We start from the raw sequence: 26,374 nt of genomic DNA, 5'->3' as shown, positions 1-26,374 counted from the left end.
CTTGTGTTTTTCTTCCTAGATTTTACAGAACTGTGGAAATTAGATATTTACAGGGAATTTCTTTTGGAGGGAAGTGGAAGGCATGGAATGCCACATTAAAGCCAGTGACAAAGCTTCTGTAGGGTCAGGATTTTATGCAGGGTGTGGGGTTTTTTTCTGTTTTGTTTTGTGTTTTTTAAATCATGAAAACTTGGGGGTGGTCTTAGTCCCAGTTTCACTTTCATTACATTCTAGCTAAAATAAATCTTTAGGCAATCTTAAAACCTTTATCTGCAGTCATCAGTTCTAGCTTTATAATAGATTTCTGCTGTATGTGCTCCATCTGACGTGTCAGTGACAAGCATGCTTTTTTCAGATTCATCTCTAAACCGTGCCTCTTCCAATCACTCTTGAAGCATTACATTGCCAGCAGAAAAATGTGGTTGTAATGATTTCTTTTAAAATCAATAAGACAATTTACTTCAAGGGCCACCTATTCAAGCACAGTGTCGCTCTTGTTTTATCAGGCTGATTTTTTAAAATTTTTTTATGAATAGCATTCTTAATTAAAACTTCCATTCAAGAGGACCAGAACTTTTCACCAGTTTGGCTTGAAGACCTGCAAGGGTTTCCAACAAAGAACAATGGGACTGACAGAGAGAAATATGGAAAAATGTGAACATTTATTCTTAAACCAGAATAAAGCACATGATTTCAAAGTAAACAATATATTTCAAATTGATCAAAGTTCTGTCATCTGAAAAATGGATGGGATTACACAGATGTAAAGAGAATGGGGTTTTTTTTTCCTCATGGGGTCAGCAGCAAGTCCAAAGTCCATGACTGACACATCTCTAATTGCTTGTCTAGCTATATTAACTAAATAAAACTGTTCCCAGAAGTAAGAAAAAGGGAGACCAATGTTATTTTGCTCATTTATACATACAAAATACATTTCTTAGATAGAAAAAGCCTTCTGAAATTACTTGAAATAGATAGGGCACTCTAAATATGTCCCTTGAAACATCACTTCAATTTTAAACAGGCTCCTTCTCCCAGTTCCCCCTCTGAAGAATCTCCACATTGCTGTAGTCATAGCCAGGACACTGGACTCAAGCCCTAGACTGTAACAGTAACTTGGGAGACTGACAGATATTTTTCCTGAAATTTTTACTGAAATAGACAAGTGGAGGTGACAACATTTATTCTTACATCACTTTTGCATTCAGATCTCATGTAGTAAATCCACATTAGTGTAACCCTCCTGAAAACATGGCAGGAGAGAGGCTGATTTGGCTGAAGTTTAAGTCATTTCATGAACAATCAAATAACGAAGATGTTTTTCTACAGTTTGGTCTCCTATGTCCTCTCATCACTACAACCTCACCTTTTCCTTTCTTCTTGTTTCACTTACTGATCCCTCCACACCTTCCACTCCATCTGTCCCCAGCACATCTCTTTTCCAAAGCACAGTACCTCTAGCTTCCTTCGTGTTTCCCCCAAGCTCCCACAGCGTTATCCTCTCTTTGCTGCCAATTCAGAAATAAGCACAGAGCTTGCATGGTTCAGTTGATGAAGGTGTACTGACCCATCAGCAAACCAAGAAAGAGGAGAGCTGGGAGCTCTGTTTTTCCCTTAATGTGTGGGAATTTGGCATCCTTCAAAATTGGATGACATTGGTGAACAGATTCAAGAGTTACTGGAGAGGAACCAACAGACAGACTGATGACATAAAATTAATTTCCTTCTGAAACACTGATAAAATAATCATCTTAAAATAAGCCATCTGTCCATCAGTCTCCATCTTCTCATACATTTCAGAAGCACTGGTCACACTAGTCTGGGTTTCCTTAAAGCCCTTTTGTCACTGGGAACCCTGTGAAAATGCTGTTCCAAAGCAGCACTCTCAAACCTCTGATCAGGAGAAAAGCTTCCACTGATTTCGACAGTTTGGCTCGTGTGTCTCCAACACTGTTATCGCACAGGTGTCTATTAGCACAGATGCGAACATGAAAGTGAGATCTTTGTGGCATCTGCTGTCCCGATCAGTTTGGAACAAAAAGGTCAACACTTTCCTTGAATTCTTTTATATTTTTGGCAGTGCCAGCTAGGATAGGGAAATCCCAAACACAGAGCATGGACATATTTGCTTACAGAGTTGTTCTTTCAAGATGTTTTATGACACAAGAGGGAAGTTCCAAGAGGAGGAGAAGTACACCCCATTCTTACCTCTCCCCAAATGCCAACAGTGTCTCTGATGTCATTTTTACAGTAAGAGAGTTGTCTGATGCAATTGTTCACAGCAACACTGCTTTTTCCAGGAGCCAGATCTTCTTCTGCCATTTCTACCCAGCCCAGAGATCGCACAGCGAAGCACTAAAAAAAAAAACCAGAAAATATCTCAACATGTATCAGAGCACACAACACACTGCTGTATCCAGCTATGGAAATCTTGTCATGCAACAGAAACCAGTCAGTTAAGGTTAAAGATCCCTGGCTGGGAGGGGAACAAAATCAAGGCCTTATAGATGAGCTTATGCTCAAAGATAATAAGTAAATTAAAATACAATTTGAGAATGGCAAGGTGAAAATATTTGAAGGAACAAAGAAGAACACATGATGTGCCAGGAAAGGTATCTGTGGAGGTAACAGCAACACTTTACAATAATATACTTTTGTTAATATAAAGGAGAAAACAAGAGAGCAGTAAATATAGTAGGACACAAACACAGAGAAATAAAGGAAAAAAAAAAAAGTACAGATACAGTAGAATTGAAATTTTAGGTAGTATCTAGAGCTTTAATGAAAAAAAGAAAGAAAACACTATTCGATTATGTCTGTTGTGAGATTCACACTCACTGCCTGGCTTTTAACCAGAATATTAATTTTTTTGTGGATTACAGCAATCATTTCTACAGTAAGTTTAAGGTAGCAAACAATAACAAATCCAAAGCACTAACAAAAAGATAAGCTCTCATAAGAGGAAAGCAGGCTTTTGCTAGAAGAAATAAAAAATGACCTTTAAAATAACACAATCTAATTATACAGTTTTTTAGCAGAAGGATGTTTAGCCAACCAGAGCACTCAGTTGGCAGAACAAGCCAAGGCGACATTACTTTGCACATATGGTGCTTTTTGCAAACAAAACAAAATGGGAGAAATTGAATGGCACCTATATTTACTAGGGTAGAGAATAAAAAGCTTGAATTCTGAAAAAAAAACCTTGCACATTTGCGCTCAGGCTTTATGGTGGGTGAAATACAGACCTCACACTAAGTCAACGGGAGTTTGTCTACTAGACCGAGATTTCCTCCAGAAAACATTACAGGTATCTCTCAAATGGCAATGCACCACCAGTGAAGGATGCACAACAGACTTACTGGTGTACCTCCTTAATAGACAATTAAAGATGGTCCCTAAAGGTTCATCAATAGTTCCTGAATGACCCCACTCCAAATTCCTGCTGCCTTCTAGGTATTTAATATGGCAACAGACACTGCCATTGAACACTGCCAAATCAAATCCTGCCCCACCTCTGAGCTCTGGTTTCCTTGTGACTCTTTGCTCGAGTCAGTGATTAGATAGTGCACCAGCACTGACATAAAGTTGCACTCACTTCTTACATACAAATCCTCTTTGCTAACCAGGATGCTGTCTATAGAGGTACAGGATTTGGCAGCCATAATTTCCAAAAGTAGAAATGAGACAATTTACAATTAATAACTGAAAACTTGCCATCGTATAACATCTCTGTTCTTTCACCCCGAGCCTCCCCTTGCCAGGACGGATCAAGTATTGACGTCAATTAGTACTCAGTCCTCGGTACCCTTCTTGCTTCAGTGTTATTCATACATTTCTTCTGAAATGTTATGCTGCCCTGAAATGCCATGTTGTTCTGGCAAACTGACTTGTAATTGTTTCAGTCAACCCAGTTCCCTGTTAGGTACTCAGCGCAATTTTGACCTTGCAAAGACCAACACTCATTGTCCAGCGCTGCCGCCTTGTGCCACAGAGCTTTCTTTGCTGCCAGCAGCATCCTGCGGGTCCTTGGGAAAGCAGGCAACGATCCTGGGAGCTGCTCTAAGGAAGCTGGCACTGGTGACCACTGGGAGCCTCACTGCCTCCAGTGGGACCCTGCCCACATGGGCACACAGCCCAGGAGCAGCAACAGCAGGTCCACGCTGAAGTTATCAATTAATCCCTCTTCTTGAGATGCAGTAAATAAATCAGCTTCACAGTTCAAACGCAGACACTGAATATTTATTCATTTGCTGCCTTCTAAAAACTGCTGTGAAGTCAGTGAGTAGATCAAGCTCATGATCATCACTGGCGTGCCATTTGGGAACCACTGTCCTCAAAAAAAGACCTCAAAACACCAAGGTATTTTAAATACGCGTATGTCAACTTTGGCAAACTAAGGGAAGAATAAAATTCACTAATGGGTAGAAAGATTAATGAGTTCCTTCCTCTTTCCCTTTAAAACTCCTCTCTTCCTTCAGCCTTCTTTCAGCAGGCACAACACCCTCATCCAGCCTCCTTCGCCAAGCAGAAATCCCAGCCTAGGAGCCTGCCTCTTGTACCACTGGTACCTGCTCCGATGAGTCACTAATGATGCATCTCATCCAAGGCATCAGACAGCAAATATACTCTGCAAACTGTGTTTCATGCACCCTTTAGTGAGTGTGGGTAAAAACAATAAAGCCTCTCATGCCTCCAGATTTTTTGTGGATATATTATTTTTTATGTTTTATTTTGCTTTGCAAACAAGGAAAGCAATATGCAAATTCTCCTGTGCTGCTGCTTCCTGACCCAGCTCGGCTGGAAACCCACAAAAGAGCTGAATTTCAGATTTTAAAGGGAGATGAAGGAGAAGGTGAAAGGAAACAAAGGAAGGATCACCACTCAGGAGTGCTCTTCACTTCAGGGCTACACGAGATAGTAAAATACCAATTTTTTTAGCAATTATTAAGGTTGTCTAATCTCAAGATTGCAGAATTGGTTTTGGCACATCAGATGCTCATGAATCTTGCTGAAAGTGCTGCGATGCCTATTGCGGTATTAAATATTTATCTTTGCAAGCTTTTAAAATACAGATTTTTACTGTACTAGAAGAAAGATTTTTTTTTTTTTACTAGTATTTCAATATTAAATTGAATAACAGAATCCTACAGAAACATTTTCTAAATCATCTTGAGAGGTGAAGAACTAAATATATATAGTAAGTATATTGTTTCCTCATTACTCTTCGTATCTCAACCACATCTGCAACTTGTTAGCTGCTTTCTGAACACAAAGATAAATATAGTCCTTGCACTGAACAGAGTACATCTTAAGAAGGCAAAAAACTGGTGAAAGACAATCAGTTCAAGTTGACAGCAGGTAAATCTCTTATTAGTAAAGATAATGAATTGTTTTGGTATTTTTTTTCTGGCCATTTTTATCCTATGTTTAAAATTCTCCAGTGGTGACGTCCACTGTATTTTTTTCCTTCCCAGCCCACTGTCAGGCCAGCAGAGTGAGCTGAATGGGACACTCCTGTCCATCCCACGTATTCCTCTCTGTGTGAAGGGCTTGGCTTCCTTTCCCGCTTCCATTCCCTCCCGGTCCTTCCAAGCTAGGTAGACGCGAGAAACCTTGTTGGCTTCTGGCACCTGGCAAGTTTTTGTTTGTGTGTTTTACAAGGAGTCCTTACTATAACCCAAATAAAATGCTTCAGAACAGCTTCATCAAAACCAACCCATTTCCCAAAGACTCGCTGCAAACAAAAAAACTCTCAATAAAACGCAGCAAGACTCAGTACCCCATTCACAAGGCAACATGTACACATACAAGAAACACTCCTTTGTTCAAAATGCACAAAAAGATCAAAACCCTTCGACTTCTTGGTTAAATGAATACACGTGCTGGCATGACTCAGAAGCGATGGTGGACCTTCATGCAGATTTCAGCACTAGAAAACACGAGGATTCAGAGTAGCATGCGATACCTACCACGGTTCATTCATCATCAGTATAACAGAAGTATAAATGCACACATCTGAGGGGTAGGAGAATGGTGGAAGCATGTGCACCTGTGCCTGCGTCCTTCCTTCTCTCTGCAGATTGCCAGCAACTGTATCATAAAAGATCCACTTCATGGATGGTTGGTGGGGTTTTCCCCCCTTAATTATTTGACTCAGAGGTTCTCTTTAAAACAGAAGAGCACAAAAACCAGCAGAAACAAACCACCTAGTGTCTCCTATCAGGTATGAGCTAATTCTTAAACCAGGGCTAGCTGAAGTAGCCCCAACAGCAGAATTGCTTAGTTCTCTAGCACACTAATACGGACCTGAAGAGCTTTGCTAATGCACTCTTTTTTCTCCTGGAACTAACATCTAGAGTCAAAACAAGCCAAGTTGAAAACCAGAGTGCAGCAATCCTTGACTAAGAGTCTATGAGCTCAGTAAAACAGACATTCCTGGTAATGCTGGTTGGTTAAGTACCTCAACTCAAGGCTCACAGATGGCAAATCATAATTATTGGCCCATCATAATTTCAAAGTAATCCAGATGCCAACTTTTGGCTTACAGTAGTCTACCTAATTTCTTTTCTCCATTAGAGAACAAACAAGTAACTCTTGTATCATGTTTTACATTATTAGTATCTCCCGACTGGAGATTTCACATTTCCTGCAAGGAACACAGGACATTGTGCGAAGAAAATACACAGGGGAAATAAGACCACCTTATCACGCACTGCCCTATGAAAAGACAGGTGAACAGAAATGAAAACACAGGTGTCACTGCTCAGTTTTATGGTGCTGGGGAACATATGTGTGCATGGCTGCAACTCCAATTAATGTTTCAGGGTTAATGATCTGTAGTCAAAGAACCAAATTCATAAATGCTGTAATCCAAACTCTACAAAAAGCCGCAAACCTCCCTCACAGTGCAGTTCTGATCTAAAACATTGCCTAAAGTTGAGGAGCTTTAGGTTTGAAGGAATGAATGAACCATGGATCGCACTTCTGCTCTTCGGCATTGCAAAACCTTCACCACAGGGTAGGGTTCTGCTCTGCAACAGCTTTTCCAAGAGGAACTCTGGAAGGAGCTTTGACAAGAATGCAGAACCATGACAAATCTCAGCACATAAGCAAATGCCATACTCTAGCTGTTGCCTCATGCAGTGCTAAGCACACACCTTTAAAAAAAAAATTAAAAAAAAAAATCAAGAAAACCAAAGCAAATACAATCCCCTACTAGACAGAGGACAAGAGGTCAGTTACACATGACTGATAGCAGAGTAGTATTGGAAACTGGATAGCTCATAAGGGCGTGGGTAGAAAAGATCCCATTACAGGGAGAAAATGGATTAGAACATCAGTTTGAGAACAACAAACTAATGTACATTACAAAACCATGAACTGATTGTTTTTCAGGTCACACAGTTGTTGGTAGCCACTATGAACATCTACATTAGAGTATGTTTGCCTTGATGATTTAAATCTGTGCTACTAATTTCTTCCCTGCTTCTGAGCCTACAGGACTTGGTTTTGAGCAGTTTCCCTTTGTTTCCTTTTATGTTTTTCCTTTTTAAAGATTTTATCTGTCTGCAGACACATATAAATCATTACAGTATTTAATAAGGCCTTTTGTCACAGACCACTGAGCAGGCTTGTGCCTGAGACACAGCATGTAGGTCACATAATTAACCATTTCTTATGCAGCCAACACAATCTTGGAAATTCCGCTTATGTTTTCTTTAACAGTTTTAAAATAAAACAAACTATCATATTATTTTATGCTTTGGAAGATTAAGTATCATAAAATATAGCCACTCTATTCCGAGAAAGAAGTATGTTCCTGTATATTTGCCTGCTACACATCAAGAAAGCTTGCATTGATTCCAGATGAAAATATTGGAGATGATCAAAGCTAAACTGAGTAACTGCAATTAATGAACAAGGAAACACTTTCATTTAATTGACATGAATAACTGTAATGCATACATTTTCTCAGAGAAATGACAGCTGTCACATAAAAATCCTTAATTACAAAAAATCTAAAATGCAGAATCAAAAATGTACTAATAAGACTTTTCAACATTTCTAGCTTTCTGCTGCAGTTCATGTTGTATTATTTGAACTGCTGAAAATATGCATGCAATACAAAAATAAGCACACAGATATTCAGGTCATAACAGAATTCAGAAATCCACTAATAATTGCTCTTTCAAGCAGATGATTATAAACTAAACTTCTGTACAATAAAATACAAGGGCTTTACAAATACTGTGAAATAACCATTATAATAAATTAATTCTCTAGAGGAGGTCAATATTGAACTTTCTGCTCTCACAGTCCCTTACTCATTCTCCAAGACACTACAGTCTCATTTTTTCCAGACTCACAGACTCCAACGCGTAGGATGACAAAAGTCCCTCTCTTGTTTTGAGTTTAATACTTCTGTCTCAGTGGTTCCTGCTGGCTCACAGCCAGAGGTCAAATCTGCTCTATCAAGGCAAGAAAATCTTGCAGGATCATTGTGTTGGTTCAAGATTTTTTGAATCCAAATTTCTTATTCATTACTGTATTTCTCAATCAAGTAAAAAAATCTAGTCAGTTGAGCAAAATAATGAAATGGAAACTATTATTCTCTGCTAATACCCTTTCACTATATGTAGTTCCGAAGAAGAAATTAAAATCCCCTTATTCTTTTCTCCAGTCTTCTCAGTAAAGAACAGCCTTTGATTTCAGATGCTTTGCAGATACCTTTACTTCACATCCTGAAGAGATGAGTTTATGGTCTTTGCTTTGAGCTAAGGGTGTTTTGGGTTTCATTTTAGTACAGTGAAATAAAAAACATGCTTCCTCAGTGAAGAAAAGGTAGTCATATTTCTCACCAGAAACTAATAAAGGATGATAGTTGCAATGATGCTCAAATTAGGGTCTATCTTGCAGAATAACTGAACCGTTAGGATAACTCAAGCAGGTTTCATTATTCTGTGACACACAAAAATGACCCCAACAGGCACACATATGCTTTGTCTGTAAAGACAAGCCCTGAAGGAGTTTACAGGGCTTGAAAGAATGTGTGCATTCATTTCTTAAAAACTAATGCTCTGCACTTACTAACTTTAACCTTAAATGTTGTATTTTTCTGATGAGGGCTGTTCTGCAGGCTGATAGATGTAAGTGGTTCTAATGCAGCCAGCAGTACTTTATTTAGTACTGTGGTACATAATTTTCAAAGGTAATATGTATGACATCCAACATAAAAAAAACCAACAAACCAAACCAACCAAACAAAAACCTTTAAGTGAACTCTTGACCTTACTGAATCAATGGAGAAAAATCTTTCATCTTCACTACAGTCAGGATTTCATGTCTCTTTCGAAGCAATATTGTTAAGAGTAATTTGTTTTCTGCAGAAATTATGTTTATAACAGGATCCAAAGTCAATGAAGTTAAATTACTTTTGATTGATTCCCACTCTTTGAAGACGACTCAAATAAACACGAATCCCAGGTCTGGAAACCTTGAGCCCCGGTGGGCCTCCCACATTTGAGGGCCCACTTACTATCATGCTGCCTCCCTGCAGCACCACAGAGCAATCATCTTCAAGCATAAGGAATAATGCACACCCATGCACACCCATGGCATTATGATGTACTGCATACCTCATGCTTTTAAATCTCTTAAGAGCTAAGTATTACCTCCCACTCCCTTTTTGCTGATGAAATGAAGGAAATTTTGGCAAGGAAGGCTGCTGGTTTTTTTTTGAAGTGAAATTTAGCGCAAGAACTAATACCAAAATAAATATAAATGCTGGCTAGAGCTATCTAAATATTGCTTTGTCATTCAACACAATGTTCCATTTTATTTTTAAATTAACTTCCTCCATAAATGTACCTTTCAGGAGGTCCACAATGGACAAATAACCCACCACACTTGTATCATGCTGATTTCAAACTGTATATATACAATATATAACTTAAATATATTTATATATATACGCACATACACAAATACACACTCTACACTTTTTTCATTGAAAAATCTATGTGATGAAATGGTAAACCTTGTGACATTGCAGACTAGAACAGGCTATTTCCCTGAGCCATGCTAAACTGGCACGCTAATGAAAATAATTGAAGAGAATAACAAAAATATCATCTGATCAGTTCATTTTGTAGCAGCAAGATGATGAACAGACGTTCCAGAGGCAGTTCACAATCAACAGGCCATTCTAAAGCTGGAGCTGACAGAGGCTATATATTGTTTTAGAGGTGAAATGGTTGGTCTCCAGTGGGGAATATGAAGGGCTGCAAGCTGTGATTACCTCTGCAGTGTATGAGCAAAGATGCTGGCAAGCTGATGGGGAGGTCTGCCAGCAATATCAGCAGAGGCCAAGCTAAACTGGGAGCTGCCTGCGCACCTGTCCTGGTTTTCGGCTGGGATAGCCATGACATCATGCTCAGTATGTAAGGCGGGAGCTGGCCAGAGGAGAGGGGTTGCTGCTCGGGGACAGGCTGGGTATTGGATTCTGGGCTGTGAGCAAATTGTATTGTGTATCATTTGCTTTATACATTCTTTTATTAGTATTGTTATTTTCCTCTTCCTTTGCTGTCCTATTAAACTGTCTGTATCCCAATCCATGAGTTTTTACCTTTTTATCTTCTGATTCTCTCCCCATCCACCGGGATGAGTTGCAAGGAAAACCAACCACAAAAGGGGATTCTCCCAGGAAAAATGCCACTCCAGTTTCCAGCAGGCAGTTCCCCAGACCTAGTGGAAGTCCCAATCATACTTATGATCCTCTTGAAGGGACTTCTAAGCCATTGTTGCAAGAAGTGAGTAGCGAATATGATGAGCAGGATTAGAGGGGCCCTGCCTCCAAGCAGGTGGAGGAGAGGGACAACCAGGTTTATTGGACTGTGTGGATCTGATGGCCTGGCATGTCAGACCCACAAGAGTACAAGGCCCTAGTGGACACAGGAGCACAGTGTATCCTAATGCTATCAAGCCATGAAGGGGAGGACCCCACCTGTATTTCTGGAGTGACAGGGGGATCCCAACAGTTAACTGTAATGAAGGCCAAAGTAAGTCTAACTGGGAATGAGTGGCAAAAGCACCCCACTGTGACTGGCCCGGAGGCTCCATGCATCCTGGGCATAGACTACCTCTGGAGAGGATATTTCAAGGACCCAAAAGAGTACTGGTGGGCTTTTGGCATAGCTGCCTTGGAGATGGAGGAAACAAACGGCTGTCTACCTTGCCCGGTCTCTCAGAGGACCCTTCCGTTGTGGGGTTGCTGAGGGTTGAAGAACAACAGGTGCCAATCGCTACCACATCGGTGCACCGGCACAATACCGCACCAAGACTCCCTGATTCCCATCCATAAGCTGGTTTGTCAACTGGAGAGCGAGGGAGCGATCAGCAGAACCTGCTCACCCTTTAATAGTCCCATACGGATCGTATGAAAGTCCAATGAAGAGTGGAGACTGACAGTAGACTACTGTGGCCTGAACTAAATCACGCTGCCACTGAGTGCTGCTGTGCCACACATGCTCCTCACTTGTAAATACGAATAAGAAGCTCCTTCCACAAGATGAGAAGAAAGATCAGTCCTCCTACTCTGTCTAGGGAACTGCCCACTGGAGGCTGAAGCAGCAATTTGAACATCCATTTGAAATTGTTTTTCCTTGTAATTCATGTACCCATGCCTCTAGGATTGAGGTAGTTTTTCCATCCCACTTCTTCATGTCCTCTCCATGGTCATGCAGGTAAAACCACAGCATGCCTCGTGGTGCGTACCCTCCATATCCTCTCTCTTGAGCAGAGGAATGGTTAATCCCAATAGCTGAGACACTGGTCTGTACAAGTGGGAAAGCGGTAGGGAGAGCGAGCGAGTGGCTGCATGGTACTGAGATGCTGGCTGGGGCTAAACTATGACAGCACTGAATCCATCGGTCTGTGGAATGGCAACAGGAGCTTTTGCCCATGGGACATGAATATGATGAAAACTGCTTCTTCCCCCAGTTTCTGTCCACCCCGATGGCTCCTTCATCAATCGCACACAAAGTACTGCTGGCCCAGAAGAGTTTATTGCGCTGCACCACAAATCATATTGTGATTAAACCCAAGAAACATTAAAATATTAGGAAGTGTAGATTCTTCCAAGAAAAAAAATCTCTTAGAGCAGCAGCTAGGTTTTTTTTGTGTTCTGCTCAACAACCATGGTTTGTTAAATGGTAGCATACAGCGAGATGCTGTACACAGACCCCAACCAAGAAAAACTGCACTGTGCATCTCCATGAGAAACAGTACTGAAGATGACACTGGCACTTTGACCTAGTGAAGCAACAGAAAACTTTTCTTAAACATCCACCTCTGGAAAAAAACCAGCATCAACAACAAAAAAAAAATCAGGTAAATTCATATTTTTTCAAACATGGCCAGCACTTCCTGGTAGAGTAGCTACAATTTTAACAGCCCTGTTTCACTTTGGAAATGATTTCCTGTTACCAGCACATTCGGTGCCCCACGGTTGATTTTGGAGGCAGGGCATGCTGGCTCCCGTGCCGCCTCGCCCAGCTGGCGGTCAGGGAAGCTACCTCCCCACAGGGAGAGCAGGCACTGAGCGTGCACTTAAGCCACCTGTGCAACCTGATCATGGCACTCACAAGGTAGTAATTGCTTCAAGGGAAGAGTGTGACCCACACAGCTCCCATGTGCATCATTTACCCTCCTGTAATGTAACTGCTATCTATGCTCTTACTACTCCAGTGACTCCTGGTCAACAGACCTGTGGCAGGCAAAGTTGCTGTCAATACTGGAACTTTACTAGCCAGGAAGATATTTTGATTTGAAACAAAAGCGTTCTTCTATTTTATCTTCTCTTTTCCCAATCCTGTAGAAATCTGGCAATCTAATGCTATCCTTTTGTACAGTATATCTTAATAAAACAAATACTGATAATGCCCCCAAATTCAAGATATAATTATTGCATTGCAAATCTGTGAATTAATGGTAAATTTTAAAGCAGTTTCCATTCTCTTTCACAGGAGGAATGGCTTTGTGATATATTTTTCTAAAGGAGGGCTACAAGTAAAATTTCTCTCTCTACATCTCTCCTGCTGTTCAGTCACCCATGTCTTGATCTTGCATGAAAGGTTTGCATCTAATTAGATCCCAGAGATATGTGGAATTTCTAAGAGTGAAAGACATGTAAAGTTTTGCAGAATCTAATTACAACTCTTGAAGGGCTCAAGAAATTAAACTACATTATCTCAGATATTTATATTATACATATATTATAACAATTAAACATATTGTAACTCTGTATACCATTAAAAAAGTAAATTGCTTAGATTTGGGAAAACGCTACGTCTTCCTCTGCCCTGGACTAAACTTCATATTTGATTAAACAGACTCCATTTAGGGACAAGGTGGAAGAAAATATCCTCTAGGTGGAAATCTGTATTATGATGTACCTCACATCATGACATTATCACTTATAACATCACCTAATGACAGAATAGTTGTCAATAGTAATAAGTATCAATCACGGAGAGATAATGAATGAGCAAACACACTCTCCAAAAGTTCTAATGTACAAAATGAAAAAGACACTATTTTAAAAAAAAAATTGTTGAGGAGATGTATTTTAGTGCTTTAGTCTGCTATTTCTAAAACAGCTTTCGAAGCAGAACATTTTCAAGCACCTGCATCGTTTACCTGCTGCATCTCCACAGCTGGGAAGGTACCTTAATGCTACTAATGGCAGACAGCCAGATTCAGAACCAACCAACCAGTTTAGAAACTGCCATTTCTATCACTCACCATTGCCACCCAGAAGCTGCAAGGATGGAAAGATGGATAAACTTTTGCTATACTATAGCAATTGTCAAGATTTACCTCTTTTTTATTATTCACTGGATGTTTCAAACAGAAGATCTGTTGTGTTTTGACTCATAGTTTTGAAAGCTACTAAAATGACCATCTGGATTGTGGGAGAGGAAAGAAACACCTTTTTGTTTTTGAAAGAAACAAGGAAAAAACCCTAACCTCAAACTCCACTACAATGTTTATTTTGGTTTAAGGTTGAGTTTTTGGTTGGTTGTTTTTTTAAAAGATTATATTCACAGATTGTCATTGCTCCCTCTGAAAGGCTACGATAAGCCAATACCAAAAGGCAACAATTTTTTTAAAACTACTTAACTCTTACTCTACAGTTCTTTTGATTTAAAATACTCAAGAACATCATTTAAGGAAGATCCACAAGCACTGAGCATAATCTGCTTTCCTACATTTTGTGAAACCATTTCCACACCATCTCATCCATGCAAAAATCAGTATCTCCAAAGATGCAGTTAGTTTTGTATTGGCAGTAGCTCAGTGTTAAAAGAAATGCTGTTTAGGCTAATCCCCAAAGTACAAAATTCTGCTGTTCACAAGAAACTTTCAGCTACTGGCAGCAAGATTCTTTGAAAAAACAAAACAAAACAACCAACTTCCTCCCCTCCTGACCAAGGTGCTATTCAAACTGTTGAGATGAAGACCAGAACTTTTCTTCCACTCACTTTTACAAACACTGCTTATAATGATGGCTGAAGTTACAATTAAAATGATTACCTACTCAGGAGTTGAAAAAGTAAATGTAATTATGTGTCAAGAACTTCCCAATAGCGAATATGGACATTTGAAAGCTACTCTAGAAGACCCTGGAAAAACTCCAGCCAAAGAAAGAAAGCTTATTGCCCATGGTTAAAGACAGAAAACACAGAGCTGCTACAGCAGTCAGGGAAACAGGGATTCATAAGAAGATTGCAACCCTCCTAAGCCTCATTATAAATAATTAAAAGCATTTGGTTGTTTACTTTAATAAAACTAAGTTGAAGAGGAGACATAATTGCCTGCTATAAATGCACTAGAAGATGGCTGAACGTAGAACAACAGGATAAAAAAATGGCCTCAAAAAGTTTAGGTTAAAGGGGTTTTGACCATCAAAGGAAGGTAATACTTGAATCAGTTTGTCAGTAAAACTAGTCAAGGCAAAAAAACCCCCCAAAAAACCCAAACCAAAAATGTTTAAGAAAAAACTTGAAATTAATACATGGGATTATATATTGTGGTTCCCTATAAAGGTAAAGGAATGGATTGAAGATCTCTTCTAGTCCTCTGCCCTGTAACAGGTCCTATTTCTTAGGGAATGAAAAGCACAGATTGTTTTTGAAAGAAACAAATTCCTATTCCAAAATTAAGCAGAAGTACCATTTTGGAAGAAAAACTGTTGAAGATGCCTAATTTTTCTTTTAGATGTCATCTTTCTTTTGTAAGGAGACTTAAGTAGGAATAAATTCCTCAGATTTAATTAATTGAGTCCACTAATTGAAATGAACTGAGGCTTTTTGTAGTGCTTCATGAGAAGATTATATGCAGCACAAGGTGGACTGTGAAACAGCTGGAAAATGTTGAATACTCCCTGTTTGCAGCAATAATTTTAGAAGCTACTCTAATTGTGAGAGAGAATTATGGATTTAATGTGAAAAGATGATCCTTTCTTGGAATTACTACACATGGCAAAACCTCCTCCTCTCTGGTGAAGTCTTCACTTGCATCAGAAACCAGAATCATCATCACCACCACCAAGGAGACACGCTGATTATTTACAAATAGTCCTGTGTCTAGCCAGGCTATTTGCTGCTGGAGAACACCAGAAACAAGCAAATGTAGGATGTCTGCAAAACACACATACCTGCCTCCATGGCAAGAAAAACAGCAGAGAGATGGGTATTAACTCTTTGGGGAACACATGGTATTTCATAAAATTATTTTGGTTGGTGCTATTTACAGGCCATGTTCAAGACAGCCACAAGTGGTCTGACAAGTCAGCTCGTCAGAAATATCCCTCATCACTCCAAAAAGCCCAACTGGTTAATCTCTAAAACCCAGATAATATGTAGGAGTTCATCAACAACTCACTTCCTACATCTTTAACTGTGTTTTCATTCACCTCTAGGTAAGTTATTAAATTTAAATACCTGGTATGAGCACCTCCTTCCTCTACCCTTCTTGAAAACTGTCTCATTCTCTTCCTTTGAGCTCCTAAGCACTTACTGGTTTCTAAAGCAGAAAACAGACTTTTGGAGCAACTGCCTAGTACTTTGCAGGTATAAATACATTCTTCCCATTCTTAGACATTGCTGTATAACTGAAACTACTCTAAAATTGCAAGGCTGGAAAGTGAAGTTCTGCTGAACAGGGTAATGTGGACAGGGAATTTGAAAATCCACGCTTAAGACAAGACGACTACATTAAGCCTTAGCAGAAACCCACATTTAAAAGGAGAGAATAAAGGTAAGCCCAAATGTCAGGCCAAACAGGCCAATTCTGAAAAGATTTTGGAGAAATTGAGTTACAGGCACTTTCCATTTTTCATCCCATTCCTAGGGACAGAGTGAGGTTTCCCAGAAGGTTTAGTTTCTTTGCCTGATCACAAGGAAAAAATTTAGCATTTTTATACTTTGACACATGGCCATCATACTTTACAACAATGTAAAAAGAGACAGTCCAGAGGAATTTACAGTCCAGGATTGGTAAAAGCATCTTTTTTACCTCCCTTGAAACTCAATTAGGAAGGCACAGGTTGCTCTATAAATTAACCAGGAAGGTTATGATCTGTCTCCTGGGAAGTACCAATTCAAAACTCATTTCCAATTGTGCATGTTTCACATGCAGAATTAGGATCCTTGTCAAGCACAATGAGCCATGTCTTCAAGAAATTCCTACCAAAATAAATTACTGAAATCAAGAAGCTGGATGTAATCATTCTCCCCTTTTTCCTGCTTCCCCTTCACTTTTATGGCCTTGTGCAGACAACCTGCACCAAGATGCCAGGGATATGAAGCTCTGAACTGCATCTTAAGCACATTATGTATAGAGAAACATTTGTTGTTTATGGAGAATTTTGAATGCTTAACTACATTGCTGCATAAATCACTTCTCTTACAAGAATTACATTAATTATGAGACACACTTTTCCCAAAACTGGCATTTTTGCAGTGCTACAATCTTTGCAGAAGTTGCTGCTCTGTGGGAAGATAAGTACTTCAGCTCTCCACCAGGTGGCATGGTTTCCTTTGCTGAAAGACAGCATTACCTGGTGCAATTGAGGAAATTTAATTTTTTAATTTATTTTTTTTGAATGTACTAGCCACTGTCATGAATAGGTTTAAATAGGTTTAAGATGTCCAAAATATCTCTAACAAGGTTAATTTTAACAAATTCTTCCAATAAAAAGTTTAATGAGTTAAAAAAAAGCTTCCTTCTCTTATGCTGAAATGAAGAAAAAGTATCTGTGCTTACTGCTACACAAAAGCAAGCTTGAATCAAATATAGTTAAGGCATATCATGTAGTAAAGGAGAGTCTAAGGGGCTAAAAAAATCTGATTTTCCAAGTCTCATGTCATCACTTTCAAATTCTATCAAACTTCTTTCAGTCTCACAATATTTTGGGTAGATGGGCTAGCAAGGAATCCACCTACCACACTCCCTTCCCATCCATGTGACAATTAAAGATCCCAGAATATTTTCCACAGTTGAAGATTTTCCCTGCTGTTTCCAGACCACCCTGTGAGGTTGTAGTGGTTTAGCCCCAGCTGGCAGCTGAGCACCACGCAGCCACTCACTCCCTCCCCCCCCCCCCCCCCCCCCCAAAGTGGGATGGGGAGGAGAATGGGAAGGAAAAGACAAGACCTGGTGGGTTGGTATAAGGACAGTTTACTAGGATAGCAAAGGGAGAGGGGAAGACAAAACAAAACAAAACAGTACTTAACAGAGTATATGAAACTGGTGATACAGAATGCAGTTTCTCACCTGAGGACCATACAACTCAGACCGCATGCTCAGACCTGTCCTGAAACCGGACTGTCCCCGAGCCACGCGTCCTGAAGCTGCTACCGCCCCTCCCCAGCTAGCCCCTCTTTTATGCTGAGCATGATGTCACATGGTATGGAATACCCCCTTTGGCTAGTTTGGGTCACCTGTACTGTCTATGTCCCCTCCCAACTCCTTGTGCACCCCCAGCCATCCCACTGGCAAGGTGGTGCGCGAAGCAGAAAAGGCCTTGGCTCTGTGTAAGCACTGCTCAATAACAGGTCCACATAACAAAAATATCTCTATATTATCAACGTTGTTTCCAGCACAAATCCAAAACATAGCCCCATACTAGCTACTGTGAAAAAGAAAAAAAAATGAACCCTCTCAGCTGAAACCAGGACAGAGGTACAGCCACTCAAGAGGTACAGCTTGTCCTGTCCTCGGGGCAGAGGCAGATGCACTGAACAGCTCTGCCCACAGCCTCTCCCACTGCACAGCAACATCAGCGCTGCTGAGCTTCACCCACAGGACCATGCACATGGTCACTGCTGCCCCTGCACAACATCCCCATCGTGCAGTGACAGCCAGCAGGTAACGTGCTTTGACTCAACTGATTAAAAAAAACCCCAACAAACCAAGCAAGTATAGTTTCTCCTCTATTTCTTGTCTTGCTCCTCTCAGTCACTTCTGTGAATGTTTCAGTGCTCAGTTTTGAATACTCATTCAAGTGTCATCAGCATGGTTTTGCCTGAAGAGGAGAAACAAAACCAGCTGTGACAGACAGCAGAAGACAAGCTTTTGGCATTGACCCATTTCACAGACACTGGATGGATATCAGATCCATAAATTTTGAAGTTTAAACATCAAGCCAGAGAGGGAAGAGAGGTGATGACACGAGTTACACAAATACTGCCACACTTCTCCGTGCAGGAAGGACTCTTAATTCTACCCAGTGCAAATCACCTGTTAAAGAGTCAGACATATCAAAGTACTGCCTCCCTATAATGCTTTCCATACCGTAAGGCTTATCTTGAAAGGAACAGCTTTCTGATTCTGAGAACAGGTACCTAGTGCTCATCACTCCTCCAACTCCGGTTACTGCATTCAGAATTTAGTGCCTGTCATTGCAACAAGCGCAGCTGAAACACTTGCTTTTTAACTGCCAGCCTGCCAAGCAAAACACATTTATTCACATCTGATTTAAACATCACAAGCCAAATAATCAGGATGACAAAGAAGTTTAAGTACCCTGATCAGTCTGTTCTCTCTCCTAAAATATATCATTAATGCTATTATAATTATTAACTCTGTTACATACTATCTTCCTGCATATAGGTAGCTTCTGATCCTGTCAGTCACTGCAAGTGTATGGCACAGCCAAAACACTTATTTAAATTACTTGCATTTCCAATTATAAAGATTCATATACATCCTTGAAAAATGGATGCAAGCACAAGGCAAAACCATCAACAAGACAAATCTGGAGGTATGTAAAGGCTCTGATTTAATTATGGTGCTTGTTCACATAATGGTCTCATTTTTCTCTACAAATTTTATCCTCAAACTAGGTTGCATTCTTTGTTCTAAAATATAAAGTTCCTTGTTCTAAAAAGTAACTTCCTTGTTACTAGCTGTGAGTTCAAGCAGCCACGTAAGCAAGGAACAGTACCTATAAAAGGGAGAAACTTGAGAATAAAGAGCAAATTCTGTCATCGAATGCCCCAGGAAGCTATCCAGCCACAACAAACAACAGAGCCCCCTCTCACTCAGGACAGAAAACTCACTTAGTTGTCCACAGAGTCAGTTATTACAATTGGACAGCAGAATCTTTAGCTGTAACATTCAATTTCTCAGCTTATATAATTTTAAAATAAGTCACACTTTCCTGACCAAATTGAATGAAGCTTTAAATCTGCAAATTCCTTTGATGGAATTAAGCTTGCAATGGTCAATCTACATTGTGCCAAGAGGAGGAGTCCTGTTAATTTCAAAACTTAGGAGACATTCTGCACCTTGCAAGTTCTGTTTACAATTGCAAATTTTTAATTGTTATCCCATTGTGGATCTTTTTACAGACCTTGGCTTCTGGATCACTGTTGATGCTGCAAGAATCATCATCATCAGATTGTGGACCATTTCTGTTACAGAAAATAAAAGACATCAATCAATCTTAAAATCATATAAAAATTACAGCACAGCACAAAATGGAGCTGGTCACTCCATGGAAACTTCTGAAGTCATTGTACCTGAGCTTCAAAGAGGCATAGCGTAACGTTGCTCCTTCAAACTCTTTCAGACTTGGGTCTGGGTTCACAGTGGCTGCATGCAGATCCTAGAGATAAAGGCAGTGCTATTAGTATAGTATTAAGTGCTATTAATATAGTATTAAGTACACCATCATGTTATTTCTTATTTCAAAGGGAAATTAAATCCTCCCTGCAAAGAAGCGATAGTATTTCTGGCTGAAGTTGAAAAGAGGCATGCATATATTCTCAAGCTGCATTTCATTCAGTGCAGGCATCTTATTCGTTACATCATGGCAGTTGCCCTGCTAGTTTAGACTGAATCCATTCCAAGTGGAAAGATCAGAAAAGGCAGCATGTTTGTGAGCTAGACATCCCTAGCAGTACCCCCATTCACTTTGGCCTAGGTTATGAATGACATTCATGGAAAAATAAAAGGGGGAAAAAAAAACAGCCACTGCCATGCAAAAACCAAGGGTAATAGTATTAAAGGTTCTAAAATCTGACAAGATACTTGCCTTCCAAATGTCACTATTAATCTTTCCCCCATTCAGTACAGCAAAATCACTCCATGGCTGTTTCTAGACACATAATTATTCACACAGGAAGAAGCACATTGATAAAAATAAAAAAAAAAAAGAAAAGAAAAAGAAAAAAACACAAGACACTGTTGTTAGCATTGATATTTACAGGATGGGTTAGGGAACAGATCACCTCAAACTTCAACTAATTACTCCACTATACCATGGCATTTGGAGGAAAGGGGAGAGAAGACATGCCTCTAACAGTTACTTACCAAAACAAATGATTGAAACAAGGAAAGTTAATATAAATTAGGAACAGACAATGAAATTACTCTTTAACTATGATCTTAAAAGCAAGCAAAATGAATCTGAATATGAATGTTGGCCACAGCTGCTACAGCCTTTGATAAACAGCAATTAAGGGGAAACATTAGGATTTCCATTTGATTGGCACTTTGGTTAAAAGACTCTAACAGTACTGGAACTAGAAATACTGAAACACAACAATATATACAAGGATAAGATACATACAAGGTAAAAATCAAATATTTCTAGAGAGAAGGCACAAGAAAAGGACAGTGAAGGGAAGGAGGATTAGTAAGGAGTGCAGAGAGATTTCTTGCTGAAAAACTAGTTTTGTAAAGTCTAGCAGCTTTTTTTAAAAACAGAACAACCCCTCTCCCCCCAGAAAAAACCCCAAACAAATCACCCATCCTCTCATTTTCCATTCAACTTTCTCAAAATTTTCAGAGGCATTCACTGGTACAATCAAGCAAGTAGCAGTGCATTTAGCGTGACAGTGACAGCAACCTGAGGTTCAACCTTCTCTGTAAAACCCGGGAGGAGCAGCTGATGTTGGAGTCGTCCCTCTCCTTTCCCCACAAGGACAAAAATCCCACAGTCTTGAACAAGAGCCAGGTGGTTGCTGAGAGACCCAGAGCCACCTCTTTGTAGCTTCACCAAATCAAGTATTCCTGTTATTAGTGGGCCCTTTTAAGGGGCCCTTTTTTAAGAAGTGCTCTCCCAGGTTGTCCAGCTCAGCCTCAAGATGAAGTGGTACCTATTAATATGGCCCAATGCATTAATTTGCAGGGTGGACCTCTCATATCAGAAGCATTCTCAGTACATCCCCACTAGAGGAATGATTTGTGAGAACCAACTCCCAGGAGTAACTCTTCCCTAACATGCCTTTGAAGTGAAAGAGTTACTACCTTTTCCCACTAAGCCCCTCCTCCTCTTTAATTATTAGCTGCTAGTAGTTACGTTACCTACAGAAGAACTTCTAGAGGTGATCCAGGCCTGGGATGAATCAGGCTATGAGAAGACACAACTAACATCACCAAATTCTGCATGATGTCAAAGAAGCTCTTATTGAAAATTAAACCCTACAGCTTTTTCTCTGCACAGAAAATGGAAAAGAGGCAGCAAAATCTCTAAGATTTGGAAGAGAACGTTACAAAAGACGAGGATTCACAAAGGAAGTAATTTGGCAACACACAGGAGAAAAAAGCCATCTAAAACAAAGTCAAATTCAATCAGCTGTGCAAAACTAAAATACATTTTCATGCTTTTGAGGGGGAGGAAGGGAAGGAATGTTCCAGGTTATTCATATTTAGCATTCATTAGCATTTTTGTTAAATCTGCAGGATTTTTGCATAATGCTTAACCCATAATTGCTTTGGATTGAAATTTACTGATTATCTCGTGAAAGAAAAATTGCCTTGCAGCCTGTGCAAAAGTAAGACATTCTTGCATTTTTTCCTTTTTGAACCCCTTTTTTCCATTTGTATGCATTACAGCATCATTCCTCCCCACCCATTTTTTTCTGATTCTCTGTTCAACAATAGTAAGTAACTGCTTTTGTTTATGCTAAATATCCAGAGTAAGCTACAACATAAAAATGGCTGACTTGATCTGTTCTTTGTTGACTGCCCTCGGCTGTGAGCCACATTCTACCAAATGAAGCAAAGCTTCTGTATATCATATCATTTAAGAGACAGAGACACGAAATAAATAAATAAAAATTTAAAAAAGGAAAATAAAAGGAGGAAACAAGACAAAGGGTAAAAAGGCATTACTCTGCAAAAAAGGAAAATGTTTCTAAATGTTTATTTGATAAACTCAAAAGCTGTAAGAGCCCGAATAAACTCAAGACTAGCACATGATGCTTCACAGACAAATGTGATAAAGATAAAAGTATTTTTTATGGACTCACGGAAGCCTATTGGGACAGATATGAAATGCTACCCATGCCATCTTCAATCCTAGATTATACTCTTTCATCTGCCTAAAACCTATATATCCCCCAACCTTTTGAGAAGAAAGCAATACAAATTCCAACACAGGGGAATGAGCTAAACCAGCCCTCCCAAACCAGATTATCTCGGAGCACAGGCTTCCAAACAGCAGTGAGGGAACCAGCAGTACACAGCTCACAGGCGGTCCAACCTGGGGCTGGAAGCTGTCCATGACAACTATTGCTGCCAAGGGTAGCGCCAGGATAAAGGCGTTTGGGAGCCCCTATTCTAGATCGAATTCCACCTCTTTTATGAGGCGCCAGATTGACCGTATCGCAGACATCCAGGTTAATCCTTCACAGGGAGGGAGAGGGGGGGCACTTGGGGTAGGCTGCAGTGCAGTGAACAGGGACTGAAACCACTATCACCTGCAAGTGACCTGGAGATGATGAGGTGCTGGCAAGTATTGATCACAGAGAGATGAAGAACCAAAGATTCATGATAGCTGACACTGTTAAATCTAGATTACAAATTGTTTCATTATCTACCCCTACTCTTAATCCCAACACCATGGCTGATTTCCCTGGTACTGCTCTGTACCAGGGTTCTGCTCAGAACGAGCTGAATCCCAAAGGATTCTTCCTCCAGTTCCCTCTTAATAAAGCTCAACATCCGTGTTTTCAAGAAATGCAAGACTTTTCCTAACAGTTCTCATTATAACTCCAGCTATGCCCCTTCTTTGTAGCAGTTTCAGAATTTGGCAGTGCACAAAGTCCTGAGCCCAAATCACACTCTCGTTTTGAACACCAGTACTGTATGTAAGTCTGCTGGTATATTGCAATGCTATCTTAATAACCACTGAGTCAAAAAATCAGTATTGTTTAAATAACGGTATGTAAGATGCTTATCAATGATTGCAGAAACCTTCAAGAGACAAATGCCTTCATCTATACCTACAATTAAAATAACCATATAATATCAGACTAATACAAATCTTGGAAACTCAATTATTTTCTGTATCATCTTTTACATCACAGCATATGGTCTCAGTGCTCTCACAGAACTTTATATGCATAAATCTTTGCTGGATCAAATTCCTTGCTGAATCAGAACTGCCGTATCAAAACCTAGATGAGCCTACAATGTACTCACATGCATGGCATTTTAGAATGACTCCTCAAACGTCTTATTTAATACAACTACACTGTATTAAAATCTATGTTGTTATAATTCATACATTTCATATTCTCCATGATGCTCCTGAAAATTAATGATCGTTATTTATAATCACAAACTATTCTTCATTTAAAGCAAACAAAATTTTGTAAGGTTAAAAGTACATATGCCACATTACCAGCAGGTCTGAAATTTTCATTGTAAAGACATTTTAAACAGAGGTAGAAAAATATTTGAAATGAATATACACATTTTCCCTCTGCAATTTACCAACCATGCGGATTTCTGGGTTTTTGTGAAAGACATCTATAACTTACTAATTAATGCCCTGTTTTCCATATTTTACAGTAAGAAAAATAGTTGATGGTGAAGTTATATCACTCGTGTACAGTACAGGAACTTATACTGAAAGTATGTCCAGCACTTTACATTCAGCATTTCTGGATTTTTTTTCTTTTCTAACTGAATGATAACAATTGCTGTTCTTTCTCCGTGAACCCTCTCAGAAATAATTTCCAATGCGCTTAGTGCACAGCACATTCCACGGGAGCTTGACTGATGTAAACCATAACTGAAATGTTGTGGTCAAGTTTGCAAACCTTATGAGTAGCATTTACGAACATGTGGGAGCAATCTTTCTAAAATAATGAAGAAGAATGTACATGTTTAAGCCTATACAGGATAAAAGTTTCAGAGTCAAGATGGTAACACATACTTGAGTGTCCTTAACTCCTCTTAACTTTCATTTAAGTTATTTTGGTGCATATGTCAACAAAGTCAAGAACAGAAGAAATGTCCTATTTAAATACATTTTAAATAAATAAACCCTAAGGATTGCCTGATCCCAAACTCAAAGCTAGTACAAAGACTTGCCTTGATTTCATAGAACTGTGGACCTTCTTCTGAAAAGTTAGTATGAAAAAGAATTAATTTTAAAACAATTTGATTTTATATTAGTATTTCATTCCATAGAAGTCTTCCCAGCGTACTAAAACTAAGGGATTGCATTTTTTGAAGCATACTATTCTTTCTGATAATTTATTTTATTTTTCTACTTATATGACATCAATCAACCCCCTGGATTGTGCCTGAAAGGATTATTTTAAAAGGCAGTATCACATATTGCTCTTTCAGCACATGTGAAAGAGTGCATTTGTTTCTGTTTCTAGTTAGAGACTGACTACAACACAGTGATCCCCTTGCACAGATATTTTGTACTGGCAGAATGTTAAGTCACTTACACTTGAGAATACTTGATGTTTACTCAGTAGAAACTACGCTGTAAAGGAATTAGCATCTCAAATCTTTGTGTGATACTCCTACCAAGTGAAGCAAAAAGAAAGAAGATGCAAAGAGTCCAACCAAGAGACTGCTATAATGTGCAAAAATTTTATGTATCCTGTATCCATACAATGCAGCAACGCTTCAGCGCGTGCTACAGAACCACAGTAGTTTCACATTCATCAGGCACTGGCTCTCTAATTTATCTTAGATATGTCTGATTTCATCTTACACATCCAAAGTTTAGGATGTTTCTTGAGGCACAGCCACTAGAAAACGCAAATAGAAAATAGATACTTACGACGTATTATCAACAAATAGCTACACTTTGAGATATTATTAGGCCCCACATTCTAAGCTCAGTTTAGCTAGCAATTAAACCTGCAAGTTCAAAAAGTTATTTCAATTTTCTTTACAGTATGCAGCCCACAAGGAGACATAGTATGTTACCTCAGTTTCTGGAGTAGGAGATGGAGTAATGGAACCAAGCGATCCTTTTCGTGAGCCCTGGAGATCTGTTGGGATGGACACGGGACGTTGCCATTGAGTTGTTCCTGTTGGTATGTGCCAGTAGTAGATCCCAGCAATGTCATTGATTTTCTTCCAGCCAGGTGGTAAGTCTGGGTCTGTCTGAAATGAATGGTCACTCCATATATCTGCTGGGAACAGGAGAGGGGAAAAAAGAAAGAAGGGAAAAAAGAAAGAAGGGAAAAAAGAAAGAAGGGAAAAAAGAAAGAAGGGAAAAAAGAAAGAAGGGAAAAAAGAAAGAAAAAAAGAAAAAGAAAAAGAAAAAGAAAAAGAAAAAGAAAAAGAAAAAGAAAAAGAAAAAGAAAAAGAAAAAGAAAAAGAAAAAGAAAAAGAAAAAGAAAAAGAAAAAGAAAAAGAAAAGAAAGAATGTTACTAAGACACAAACAGTTCTTCCATGAGTCTGCCCCTGATGCAAGCGATGCGCAGCTGGTACTGCTGTTGTGCAGTTCCTGTATAAGCGAATACCAGAAAAACATACTGAATTATTGAGGCTTAAAGTAAGGTGACAAAGCCTGGTTTGACCTGGCCTATAAAGAGAGGAAAAAAA

At 39.4% G+C, this 26,374-nt stretch overlaps 1 protein-coding gene across 17 annotated transcripts in view; it reads right to left on the bottom strand.

Annotated features, from left to right (window-relative positions):
- Window positions 1-26,374, bottom strand: part of APBB2 (amyloid beta precursor protein binding family B member 2) — a 193,218-nt gene that overhangs the window by 45,584 nt on the left and 121,260 nt on the right. For 9 of the 17 annotated variants that reach the window (XM_075752251.1, XM_075752252.1, XM_075752257.1 and 6 more), the window contains 5 exons: window positions 25,750-25,958; window positions 20,600-20,662; window positions 20,085-20,170; window positions 19,916-19,976; window positions 2,209-2,355 (listed from right to left, as the gene is read on the bottom strand). In XM_075752251.1, the coding sequence (XP_075608366.1) occupies window positions 2,209-2,355; window positions 19,916-19,976; window positions 20,085-20,170; window positions 20,600-20,662; window positions 25,750-25,958 (566 nt within the window). The remainder of the gene's footprint in view (window positions 1-2,208; window positions 2,356-19,915; window positions 19,977-20,084; window positions 20,171-20,599; window positions 20,663-25,749; window positions 25,959-26,374) is intronic. The other 8 variants (XM_075752265.1, XM_075752264.1, XM_075752266.1 and 5 more) reach the window with 3 other exon arrangements.

Source organism: Balearica regulorum, chromosome 4 (genome assembly GCF_011004875.1).
Source record: "Balearica regulorum gibbericeps isolate bBalReg1 chromosome 4, bBalReg1.pri, whole genome shotgun sequence".
Taxonomy (NCBI): domain Eukaryota; kingdom Metazoa; phylum Chordata; class Aves; order Gruiformes; family Gruidae; genus Balearica; species Balearica regulorum.
This window is presented reverse-complemented; position numbering and strand designations above follow the sequence as displayed.